Below are 13,206 nucleotides of genomic sequence, written 5' to 3'. Positions count from 1 at the left end.
CACCGAATCTATTTATCAGATTCCAAGGAGGAATGAAGAGGAGGCAGAACCTGGGGTAGCAGAGAATAATTTTTGAAATGTGTCAATCACTGGAGAAGGTAAAAAAAAAAAAGAGAAGTTATGGGCATACCAAAGATTTTTGTAAGGGGAAATGAAGCATCCTGTAATAGCCCTCTAATACAACTGCAAGAACAGTAACTGTGAGAAATGTAATTAAATGCAAGAAGTAAACAGGTTTTGAAAAAAATACAGACCTAACGTCAAAGCTTGCCCATGGGCCATCAGCAGCTCCCCTTCAATAGCCAGCCCCCAGAGGACGGACATCTTTTGCTTCCACGTCCTTTCCCAGAACTACCCCTTGACTCCCGCAGTGGCTATCAAATAAACCACGTACCTGCTGATTTCAAAAGTGATATACAAAGATCCCTCTCCCCAACTGTCAATCCATCTAACTACAATTAATATTAATGTGTTAAACTTGCCAGCAAGGAATTTCATTAGGAAAAAAAAAAAAGAGAAGGTTTTATTTTGTTTGACTAGGCTTGGCAGCTGTGGATATAGTTTCCTTTACTCTCATTTTTCTTTTAACCTTAATTAATTACTTAATTTAACCTTACAAACAATTAGCAATTGTAATTCACTAATAAAACCACACCAATCTAGTGATTTCTCCTCAGCCAAGCCTAGAGCTTGAGCCCAGCGGCTGTCACCAGGATTAAGCGCTTCAGGAAAATAAAAATTACACAAGCAATTAGGTGTGTAATGAATCAGAGGATTGTTTGTGTCGCACGTGGCGTGCTGCCTTCCTTGCCGGACACCCATGCTCAGCACTGTATCAAATAGTGCCGATCCCAGCCAAAGCGGAGATGTTTCGCTCTGGAACCTCTCTGGATGTCCAAGGCCATCTCGGTGCCAAGGGTTAATGGCGTAGTGTCGCTCATGTGTACGGAGGGGCTAAACTCCCTCCACCCTCAAAGAGCAAGGCTGTCCCCCTGCAGACTGGGAACAGTGCCCTGACCTCCCTAATCCCTCAGACCATGCCCAGGCTTTGTCAGGGTGAGTACTAGCCTTGCCGTGAACATGTTGATGATTAAAAAGACTGGATGATTGACGGTGAGCCTGGAGATTTCCTGACCTGATGCGAGCACCTGAGGTAGCTGTAGGTGCGTTGACTTAGTGCAGGAAGTGGCATCCCCCTCTGAGTAATGGTAAAAAAAATGTATTTATGCTCTCAAAAGCAGAGGAAGAATCTCAGGTTTAGGATTTTATAGTTTCTAAGGCAGGAAGTCAGGGAACACGTAGCCAGGCTGGCACTGGCAAGCATCCCTAAACACCACAGGCATTAATAATAACTAAATCTGAGTGGAGAGCAGTGAAATGTAGTTGATAAAGGAGGCTAGCACAGAAACAAAAAAATGATGAAATGGTATCTTGATAACGGACTCTATCTGTGGAGATTATTACAGACTCTTTGTGATGATAATTTGCTGCGGTAGCAAACAAGCATCTACTTCACTATAAAATGAGACATAGACCTCCTGAATGGGATGGGGTATATGGAGCAGTGCCTGCTGCAGGGATGCTAGCAAGAGATCGCAACCATCTTGTGGCCGAAGGAAATAGTGTAAAGTTATTTAGTGTGTCACGTAAAAAGGTGACCATTTGTGCTTATACAAGGTCTTTTATCAGCTAACAACATCAAACAATGCCAAGGATGTTGTGCTAATCTGTTCCTTGCAGCCTATCAACTGTGATACCCATACAGCAACATCTGTTACTGGGAAGGATGTAAAGTGACCTACTGCAGAACTAAAGCGAAATAAAATTACATTGTCCCTAGAAAGTAAAGTTATTTGAAATGAAAACCACTGGTCTATAAATATGAACAAGGTATATATTTGATCCAAAGCAATTCTGTTTATCCACAGTACGTGTATATCGGTAGATGCAGGACAGGTAACCTTTTTACATTAGCACTTATGTTGCTTATTTGTCAAGTGAATTTTTAGGTAATTTCGTGTTGGGGGTTCGCTGAGAGCAAAATGAGTAAGAGCTCATGGAAATGTCAAGCAGAACTGTCAGGTTTAACCATATGAACGGTCGCTGAAATAGCCAGTGACTTTGGCAAGGGGAAATACTCCCCTTTAAGGGGCACTGTTGGATGTGCAGAAACAAGCTTATCGGTGTTTGAAGGACCACTAACCCTTTCTCCTAGTTTTGAATAAAGGGTTCCCAATGACTCTAAAGCATTGTATGGGCGTTAGGGCTCCTGGTTACTTTGACTGAGGTGCTTGCACCTTTTCCAAGCTATTACCTATTCAGCTATGGGGAAAGTTTTTGGAAAATTAAGCCTACGTCCATCCTTTTCCTATAGACAATTGAATTTTTGGTCCACAGCAAGAGCAATTAACAGGGAGAGCTCATTCTTTTATTTCAGCCCTTGGTCTTTCTGGAGTATTTGTGCCTCTCACAAATGTTGCCTTATCCTCTCAGGAATGGAGAAGTCCCTGAACGTGCATGAAGCAGGGGACTCTTCTCCATGGACACCCAAGGTGCAGGCACAGAGAACCCTCAGTGGAAAACAGAGGAAAAGTGGGCGTGATTTTCAGTATGTCTTCCCCGTGCGTTGTCCCTGCCTTCTAATGATTCCACTCGGAGCAGTAGATACTGGACATTTCTCAATTTGCATTGCTGCATTTGCAGAAGCATCTGAGCATTTTGCATACACAGAACCTGCCGACTGCAAATCCGCCGGCTCTTGCCAGTTGTATTTTAGGTCCGTGCCAAATGGGCACACGTTCTGGATGAGCTAACATGAAATATAGTGGTAACACACAGAGTAGCAGTTTCACTTAGGGCCATGTTCGCAGCTTTACTCCCTGCCATGTTTTGTGGTGATTCCATCTTATGCAGCAGAAGAAGACGGCGGTATTAACAAGTGCCTGGGGTATTTGCTAACATGAGAACTGCTCAGATATGCTGCGTCACCCCAGCTCCTTTGGAGTCTCATAAAGTCTGGCTTTTAACAGCGAGGCTGCTGAGAAAACAGGCATAAAGCTATTTTGGGGCCTTCAAAGCTGGGAGAGGCTGGAGGTAACCTGGAGAGAAGGCAGCATTTCTCATCCATTGCATGGAAGGGCACGTGTTCTATACCTACAGAAGTCACCCGCTTAACACTGCTGCTATTACTATTGGTAAGATTATTAAATTATTACTTTCCAGGGAATAAGAAAGAAGTCTATCTTGTGTTGACACAAAATCCTTGCAAAAATGCAGTTTGCCTTCTCCCACTGCGGTCTCGGTCCTCTCTGCCTGACGTATCTTGGGTCTTCTTCTCACCTCCCTGTTTCTGCGTGGTTCTCTCCCTGAGGCTCTTGAGACTTCTCTGCATCACAGCAGCACATCAAAAAAGAGATGACCCCTTGAGATGCGACAGCACAGACGCATTTAACGTTCTTGCTGTTTCACAGAATTTGTTGTGGCATTGAACTCCGTGTGATGGGAAAGTAAACAACTCCAAACCTCGGAGCAAGGTTCCCTTGCTGATTCATTTTGGGGCTTTGTTCTGCAGGTCCTGTGTGACAGACATGTGCGAGTGTCCGGTCCATAAAAACTGCTACTGCGAGTCATTCCTGGCGTACGCCCGAGCCTGTCAGAGAGAAGGGTTGAAAGTCCAGTGGGTACCGGAGCAGAACTGTGCAGGTAAGCGTTTTGGGACTGCTTCTTTGTAAGCCACTGCATAGGCTAATAGGCTACTATCCTTTTGGTGGTGGAGGAGGATCAAAAATGAACTGGATAGACGGGGTGGGATTGCGCCAGTAGGGAAGTTGCATTCTGAATTATGAAGAAAGACCTTACTAGGAAAGATCTTCAACCATCAAATATTAGAAATGTTTTTTTCGCTGCAAAACTTTTCACCTCTGATGCTGCCTATCTTAATTTTATGTACTTCCAGGAAGAAGTACATGCCTTTTTCTTTCAGGATATGTAAACAGTTGATTACAGATAATGTTTAAACCTCCTGTTTAAGACGTTATATTTCCAAAGACAACACGCATCTATGATTGCAGCACGTTCAACAAGAGAAGAGCAGAGAATGTATTTAATGGAAATATTAAAATACAAACCTGCCTTAATTTTGGTACTTGAACCAGATCCCCCATGTGATTAGGACTGTATTAATTGCAAGTAATTGTGAGTAATTGTTTCCATGAGAAGTGGTGGCCTGTGGTCACGGGCACTTGAGGTAAAATGCAATATTGCAGATGAATATTTCCCCTGATGATGGTCTCATTAATTTAGAACATTCTATAATGGCACCAGTTTGCCTGGAAATCTATTCAGATTTATGTAAAGCAATTGACAGTAGTTGGAAAAAAAATGAGAGAAGGCTACTCAGTGCTGGTCAAAGAGCTATTACTCTGTGGTCCATTTTGGTGATTGTGTGTGGCTCAGGGTCTACTTTCTCAACTTGAATTTCCTTTTATGTTGAAGGCATGATAGCAGGGATGGGTGAGTGACAGAGCAAATTACATTTGATTGACTGTTCCTGAAAGGCTAATTTTTTTCTTACAGAGGAACAGACCAATCTAAACAGGGTGTCACTAAGTGAAAGCCCTATTCAAGGATGTGGTCTCAGACCGCGCTAATAACGCATGTAATTTTAGTCTATTGATCTGGCAGCAGATCCATGCAGAACCTGAAACAAGCATCCTGACTTTTTTTTTTCTTCACCAAAGCACTTCAGACTGAGACCTCACTGTGGTAGATGCTGCAAAAAGAATAAAAACTCCAGTCCCTGCCTTAAGGAGTTTATATAAGTGTTGGCATATCATGACTTAACTAATTGAGACTTCTTTTCACATTTTTTTCTGGCATTTTACCAAAGACAAGAAAAGTTTCTAAGACAAAAACAGTCCTTCAGAGAACATTATGAAGGCATTTAAACACACATATTCCGTTAAAGGTAATGAAAGAAGTGTTTAAATCCACTTGAGTTTTTTAATTTCAGTGTGGACTTCTAGATGGAAAGGGGAAATCTTGTTAAGCATAAAATATAGATAAGCTGTTTATGATCAAGCACCCTCAAAACACTTACTTAAGCATCCAATGTCAAACAAGTAGCCCCATCTTCTACAATAAATCATACAGTAAACATTAAATTAAAGTGTGTCCACTGCACTCCGTATGTTCCCGGTGGCCAGCATCAGGATTTTAACCTTTAACTTACTTTTTTTCTCCCCAAAACTTGTAGTTACAATTACTATGTCCTAATTATGGATAAAAGTTCCTGGGTATGAAACAATATATCCGTAATAAAACTTTAGTGTTCTGTGACTTTCATTTCCTGCTTGACATTTCATAGCTGGTGGGATACTTGGAAGAGCTGTGTTCTGATGAAAATGGAGTATACTTATTAGTGAAGTCAGGTTTTAATTATTCTTTTGTGTGTTATAAAACCAGATCTTGTGTGGTTGCCAGTTCTTCTACTCTGTCTGCTGTACGCTTAGCTCATTTTTATAATCTTTAGAAAGCTTGTGTTGTCTGGAGGGCCAGCCAAACAGGATGCTCAGGAGGCTGAATTACATGTCCTGTTCCCTACATGCTCTTCTTATTCTTCCTCTCAGTCCTCCGTGAAATACTGCTGCTCAAGGTTTGCGGTCCTTTGAGGTTGGCTGAGTAAGGGGAAACTCAGCTGTCATTTAACCGGAGGGGTGAAGAGAAGAAGGTAATCAGTAAGGAAAATGGTTATGGTAGGAAGGGGTTGGTGAGATCTGCACCGGAGCTGAGAGGGTTTGGAAAGGAATATGGGTTTCCGCAGGAAGCAGTGGGGAGTGAGACCTGTTAGGATGGGCACAGGAAGGAATATGGGGTATGAAGGAGAAGAAAAAAAGAACAGAAAGGGCAATGTGAGGGAAAGAAGAAATAAGAGAAAGTGATATATGCGAGAGGGAAAAGAAAGGATACAGATGGAAGCAAGAGGTTTGAAAAGGAAAGGCGATTATAGAAGAAGTTTTTTTTTTAAGCCCAAGAGAGGCTAAGCAAGCAGTTTATAAAGTGCAATTAAGTAAACTGAAGTAGTAAAAGGCCTCGGGCTGTAGTAATTTAACACTGAATTTCTGAGGACTTTGTGAGAAAGAAGACTCAAGGATGGCAGATGGCAGTAACTCCCTGCCATGGGCAGGACTACACAGGCAAGAAGAAAAAGCAGATATGGGCTGTAATAAAGTGCAAAGTGCACGCGGTAGCGCTGATATGCTGACATGCTCCAACAGCCTTATAAAAACTGAACAATTTTCTCTTTTTCCTATGTGATTGGTTGAACTAGAGGAGGATGGGTGTATATCTGATTTTGATTCTTCTCTCCTGCGGAATTTTCTGGCCAGAGTCACTCTTTTTCCCTGTTACATGTTGCTTTCCTTTAATCACTTTATTCCATGTGAATATGTATCAGAAGGCTATTCTGACTTTTCAGTGGAAGCTTTTTAAAAACTGGAAGTTGAAAAGATTAACACAAGTGTATCATTGGAAGGTCAGTGCCCAGATCTATTGCCTTCTACTATGTTAGAAGGAGATGTTGTGAACTGCAAGCAACACAAGTGACATTGCGCTGGAAAGTCCTACAAAACACCTCGAAAGCCCAAATTGTGCAACACCAACAGAGAAGCAGGATGATTCATTGATGCACTATAATATTAGCTCAGAATTTTCTGTGGGATCAGATTTACCAGATATCATCCACCAAGAGAATCCTTCAGCAGGTATTTGGGCTTTTTTATTAGAGAAAAAGAATTCCTCCTAAATAATTATGGCCATGTCTACAGGGACAGGCACAGAGAGATACAAACCTTCTTTGTGAAACTGCCAAACTGGCTGGAATAAACCAGCTCTGGTCTGAAAACTGTATAGCCTTATTAGGCAGGGTTTATTAGCTCAGGCACAGTGCTGTATTTATGTGACTATATGGCTTCTGGACTGGAGCTAGCTATCGTCCCGCCAGCTCAGAAAGCGGTCTGAGGAAGCTCGCATCTGTCATGCCAAACACATGTTCTAGAAGAAGAGTGGAAAAATCCTGTTGGGACTGGTAACGTTGCAAAATGCAGTATTATTAGTAACTTTTGTACTTTGAGGTTGGGTTTTTGATTTTTTTTTTTTTTTTGCTAATACACTAAGGAAGTTATTACTAACAGAGCTCAGTTCTTTAAGAGAGAGATTTGCCTTAAAAGACTGGTGCAAAGGCGTCACTTCTGTTTTCATGTTTACATGGTGCTGATTCATTTCACCAGTCCCTGGGAAGCCTACTGCAGAATCTCTTTATTTTTTTAAACTATTGATGAAGTGGAATGTTCTGGATCAATCACACCACACGTTAACAACCGAAGCACTCAACAATAAAAGCCATCCAGCTACTCCAACAACAGCAGCCATTGTACTTTTCTGATTTTTCCCATGACAGCAAGTTAATAATGCGATTATAAACTGCTTACAGCAGAAAATATCATACCTTCTACACGGCATCATCTGAAGGAAAAGGAGATGTTTTGATGTACCACATCCATGTGTGATAGAGCAGAGCTGGGGAGTACTTACAGGTGTCGCGGCTGCCAAGAGCAGACTGCAGTATGTTCTCATTTGCTCTGGGGCAGGGATGAAGAAGTGGAAAGGAGACCTTGGCCAACTTGCTTCAAACCCACAGACCAAGGCATTAAACAAAGCTGAGGTGGAACGAGGGGGACAGCTATTACTGCAGTAAAGCTTTGTGGGATGAAACCTGCGCAGCCTAAAAACTGAAGCTTGCAGACCTTTCTATATGGAAACTGCATGTACTGAAGCCTAATGTTTCAGTTTGGGGTTGGTCAGTCAGAGATCTTTTGAAGGGAAACTCATTTTCAGAGCAGAGGGACAAAAGCTTCTGGTAAGCAGCCCCCTTAAGGTAATTCACTTTGTGTGTGGACAATCACTATCTGTCTTTGAATATCTTGGTCTACTTTTCTAGACAGTTAATACATTGTTTGCAAAGCTCCTGGGAGCTCTGCACATTTTCGTTTCCCCTCTTATAGAGATTCAATCTCTATTCTTAACACACTACCTAAGTGCAGAGTTTGTTGTGAATCTAACATTTTACTGTACGCTCACTACTGCTTGCATGTTTTTCCCACCTTCTAAATTTCCCATTTCATTTAAATTTCATTGTAGTTATTCCTTTTGTTTGTTCCTTCTTTAGTCTGCATGAAAGTTTTCATGCAGAGCAAGATGGAAATGTAAAGCTGGAAAAAAGTTCTCAAAAGATCTATGCCTACAAGCTGAATAAGCCTATCTTGACCATTGCTGAAAGATGCTTTTTCCAACCTATTCTAAAATGATGTTCAATAAAAGGTGTCTCACAGAGTTTTTAGGTAGCTTCCTCCAGTGCTTTCTCATGCTTAAAGCTAGAAAAATTTTATTTTCCTAATATCTATCTAATATCTAATATTCAGTTGTTGATTCTCTGTAACTCCAGGGTCATTTTCTGCTGTACTGTCCAATTTTTCCAATTTTTTTTTTCTTATTTAATATCTGTATCCTGAGAACTTTGTATGCATTCTTGCCAGAATTCCTTCTTCAGGGCTGCTTTTCACATGGCATATATGCCATAAAATGCATAAGAAGTAAAACTTGCAAGAAGCTGATGCTGTTTTGACGGTTACTTTGTTAATGGTGAGGAGGAACCCCTTAAATTTATGATTTCTTAGCACTAAGACTTCCATTCTCTGTAATACACTCTTATACATATTTAATCAATTTATTTCTGCCTATTTTCTCTTTATGAATAATAATAGTACTGTAATGGCACTCTAAGACTGATCCTCACCAAGAAAACAGCATTTTTCTCTCCATAGCAGAACTGTTCTTTAAAAAATCTGGACCTTCAATCTCTCTCAAAATGGAAGAAACCTTCTTAATGCAACCACCTCTGTGTGAATAGCAAGAGATGATTCTGGATGCTGGAGAGTCCCTTACCATCTATAAACTATTTTATCAGTACTTGTTTTTGCCATCAGCACAGCCGTTAGAAAGAATAACAGACTTTTATTTGCTATCGAACCATGTATTATTCTCCATACTAAAAAGACAGGATATAAAATGTTAAGAGTTTAAATATTGATCTGGAGGGAGTATAGTGCTTTTAGCTGAGCCCTCAGTGGTCTCTTATGTTGGAAATGCATTGAACTGTCACTACATAAATCAATGAATAGATATTGGAATCATTAAGTACAAGAATCCTCATTCTCAGTGATCCCTCGGTAAAATAGCATAAAGCATGGAAATAATTGATTTTTTAAATTTTTGTTTTGTTTTGTTTTAGATATGGTGCTGCTGAAAAAAGCAAAGCATTGCTTTGGTTTGCTGCAATATGCAATATTGAAAGGATAATCTTAGGAACAGAAAGTCTGATGTGGTGAATGACTCTCCTTTCTCCCCTTCTTTCTGTAGGAATGGGACTGATAATTACTGTCTGTCCTTGTAAATGTTTCAGGAACCTTCGATAAAAGGCATTGTAACAAATAAATAAACAGTGTTAAGCCTTAAATATAGAGCATGGATCTGCTTATAGATAGAACCCTTGTCAAAGCTTTATATACCATCAACAGAGTTAAGTTGTCAAAAAGTTCAAGACTGCTTGATACCTTTTTGATTAGGAATTTTGTTACCTTTATATTTGTGATGTAAAGTAGCGTTGCATTTAATATAGTGGAATCTCTTTACAAGTAATTTTTTCCTCTAGATGATCGTCATACAAAAATGTGCTTTAAGATATTTGCAGTAGAAACCAAACACATGGATGTGTAACTTTCCACGTGGGACTCTGTGTAATATGCATATTTTTTTCCTTTTAACTGCCTTTCAGCAACCCAGTGTAAACACGGTGCAGTTTATGATACCTGTGGTCCGGGATGTGTCAAAACATGCGACAATTGGAACGAGATTGGCCCATGCAACAAGCCCTGCGTTGCAGGGTGCCACTGTCCGGCAAATTTAGTTCTTCATAAAGGAAGATGCATCAAGCCAGTCCTGTGCCCACAGCGATGACAGTTCTCTTTCCACGGACACTAATGCGGGTGGCTGCTGACCCCTTTGATGCTCACAGCCAGTGAAGGACTCCAGCTGTTTGTGTGCAGATTCTGCAAAGTACACGTCTACTCACAGAGTGTAAATATGCTCCTGTGTGTGTATTTATGTGTGTTTATGTATACACACATGGCACCTAGAAAGATATATCAATGTATAGTGTGTGTATGTAGATACACATATCTATACACAAGTGCCCTAAACGTAAGTACAACCCATATATTTATATATATGTCCACACACACAAATATACATCATTTCTATATATCATAGAAGGATGAATTATTATATGTATATTTTTTGCTATAAAGTTTATGTATTATTATTTCTAGGACCCTGATCTGTAAGTCATTGTATAAATAAACCAGGTGTTTTTAATATAATATAGTGGCATGAAAAGATTGGATGACTTTGCCGTTGCCTAAGTTTGTCGTTTCCAAGGAAACTTTTCTAGGGCCATAGCACTGCCAGACTGGATTAGTTTCAACACAGAACCTGGATTTACAGTTGAACAGGAAACACATTTCTCTGGAGATGGAGGATTTATCTAGGAATATTTCATGCGTACCTTAGAGCCGCATAGTGATTGGTGACAGTGCTTAATCAGGCAGAGAAAGCTGGGGATCGGCTTTTATACTTTACTGAAATAACTGTGCAAAACGATTTCCAAAGCTGGTTGGCCAACTGCCAGCATAGAGACATTTCTTTCTGGAATGGCACCAAAGAGTCAGGGGCCAGATTTTCGAAAGTGTTCAGCACCCAGCAACTCGCTTTGAAAACGTGACCACTTCCCATTTCATATCCTAGTGCCCCGTCTCTGTTGTTGTGTTTGGCAGTAGCTGTGAATATACAATAAGGAGATTGAAGAAAAAATTCATGTACTTATTAGCCCCTTTAACATGTTTGAAACTGCTGGGTTTGTTTCGTATTTCCTCCAAATATTATGCAGAAAGAAAATCCCACTGTGAATTAGAGTGTTTGATTTCCGTGTGCCTTAAAACATGAAATAATGCCGGGTTTAGTAACTCATTTAATTTATCAGCATGGTTTAGAAGAAAGACAAATTCACCCCACCAAAAAAACAGTAGAGAATGTCAAATGCTAATTGGAGAACTGCAGTGTGTTTCCTTACTGGTCTTTTGCTTGAGGTTTACGAACATGTGGGCTCTCTGAAGTTTGCATGACTTTTGAAGTCTCCCAAGGGAGAATCAGTAAGACGGGATTTCATTAGAAACTGTTAAAAAAGCCATACAACTTTCTCAAGCCTGAAGGGAGGGTGGGCTAGTTTTCTTCCACTGGAAAACCTCTTGTAGAGCCTGATGGAACGGTCTCTGGAGATGACAGAAATCTTTGGGCATCTGATTTAGGTTTATAATGAAGTAATATCCTCCCACACAGCTACTTCCATTATGCCTTGCATTGAAATTGCACATTGTAATGCTTTGAACAATTTTCTCCTTGAATTCTTCACTCTCCAAGAAGTTTTGCAAGGTCTGAGTTTACGGTCAGTGAGTGGGTGCAACACACTTGGATTGTACAACCTGTCTGCGATCCTGTCCTGCAGGAAGATGCTGAGTGAGCCTGGTTAGCTTAGGCACCACACTATCCAACGTGCTGCACCACCACAGTGTTAAAAAGAGCTGGGCAAATAATGCCAGAAGCTTTCCATGAACATTTATCCAAATCTTAAATAAACTCAGCTTGATCTTTTTATGTCCCCCTTGAGTTCGTTTTCTTGGAACAATCAAATAGTTCAGTTTTACTGGCAGAGAGGGTTTTGAAGCCACATACACAAGTGCACTGGGAAGCAGAATTGCAAATGTGCAGATCCCATCAGAGCAGGGAGCTAGAAGAGTTTTATGCGGCTCATGTGATAATTGAATGGCAAAGCTGAAATTTAGAACAATTGCAGTTGATCCAAGGAGTTAAAGTATAAAATCACAGTCATTAAAATAATTTAAAGCATCAGTTAGACAGAAGAACATTTCAGCCTGTTAGCTTTCGATGCTGAGATATGGGGTCTAAACCATTAAAAATGTTATTTGCCTAGCTCTAGTTTAGGATAGATTTTCATTACTGATAGATTTTCATTACATACTGCTCAGCGTTTCCAAAATGAAAATACAGGCAAAGTGAATTGCATACATGAACGGTGTATAGAACTGTCCTTCCCTTTTCTTCTCCTGACTGATAAAGGTGAGTGAAAGGTGAAGGGAGAGCCCTCCAGCTCTCTCCGTCCACTGATCGCATTCAAGCAATGCTCAATCGATGCCAGGTGAAAAGATGACTCAGTCATTCTGCAGGACAAACTCTATTTTTAAATCTTAAAATGGTTCCATTTGAAACCTGACCTACAGGTCATCTCAAAATGAGGACTCATTCTTTGGTTTAGCTTTTTCACATCCACCTAATTAAGGATAGCCTCCTGCTTGTTGCTTTAGTGATGCAGACTGAGGAAGTGAGGAAAGCAGTTTTATCTCTAAGCTGTCTGATCGTACCCTTATGGTGCTGTAGAGCTTTTTCCTCCAAACTCCACAGTTTTCAAGGCAACAGTAATGGCTGTCATCTGCTCAGTTGACATGTACAGGCTAAGGTAAAGGAGTTCTGCTTCTCTAGAAATTGCCCCCAAGTTTCAACTTGGCACAGGTCTTATATCTGTGTCTGTATTTACCCTGTGCCCAACTGAGCTATTCAGACCATGTCAGTCCCAGACCACATCTTCCAGGCTATTCGACAGTTGAAAGTCTAGCCCCATAACATCAATAATGGCATTACCACTGGCCTCATAGAGTTTGGGTTGCAGCCCACCTTCCTCCTTAGTGCAGCATTCTTTCTAATTCTGCTGGCTTGGCTCATGAAATATTACCCCTAGTATGCTAGGGCTCATGAAATATTACCCCTAGTATGCTAGGGCTGGAAACTTCCTGCATATCACTGGGGGTTTATTTTTGACAAAATTCACCGATAATCCAATTTTAGCATGCTGAATGTGTTTAGTACACAATAATGTGGTTTTAATAATAGCATAAGGTTGGTAATCCATACAGTATATTCACCGTGCAAAACTGATGGTTGTGTAAGTTTTGGTCTTGATTA

The 13,206-nt window shown here is 40.6% G+C and overlaps 1 protein-coding gene across 1 annotated transcript in view; it reads left to right on the top strand.

Moving 5' to 3' along the window:
* Positions 1 to 10,495, top strand: part of LOC104165791 (BMP-binding endothelial regulator protein-like) — an 89,384-nt gene extending 78,889 nt beyond the window's left edge. The window contains 2 exon segments of the mRNA XM_009705532.1: positions 3,572 to 3,702; positions 9,890 to 10,495. Of these exon segments, the coding sequence (XP_009703834.1) occupies positions 3,572 to 3,702; positions 9,890 to 10,071 (313 nt within the window). The 3' untranslated portion in view covers positions 10,072 to 10,495.
* The last annotated feature ends 2,711 nt before the right edge of the window (positions 10,496 to 13,206 follow it).

The sequence above is a fragment of the Cariama cristata genome, unplaced genomic scaffold (assembly GCF_000690535.1).
Source record: "Cariama cristata isolate BGI_N322 unplaced genomic scaffold, ASM69053v1 scaffold2838, whole genome shotgun sequence".
NCBI lineage: Eukaryota > Metazoa > Chordata > Aves > Cariamiformes > Cariamidae > Cariama > Cariama cristata.
This window is presented reverse-complemented; position numbering and strand designations above follow the sequence as displayed.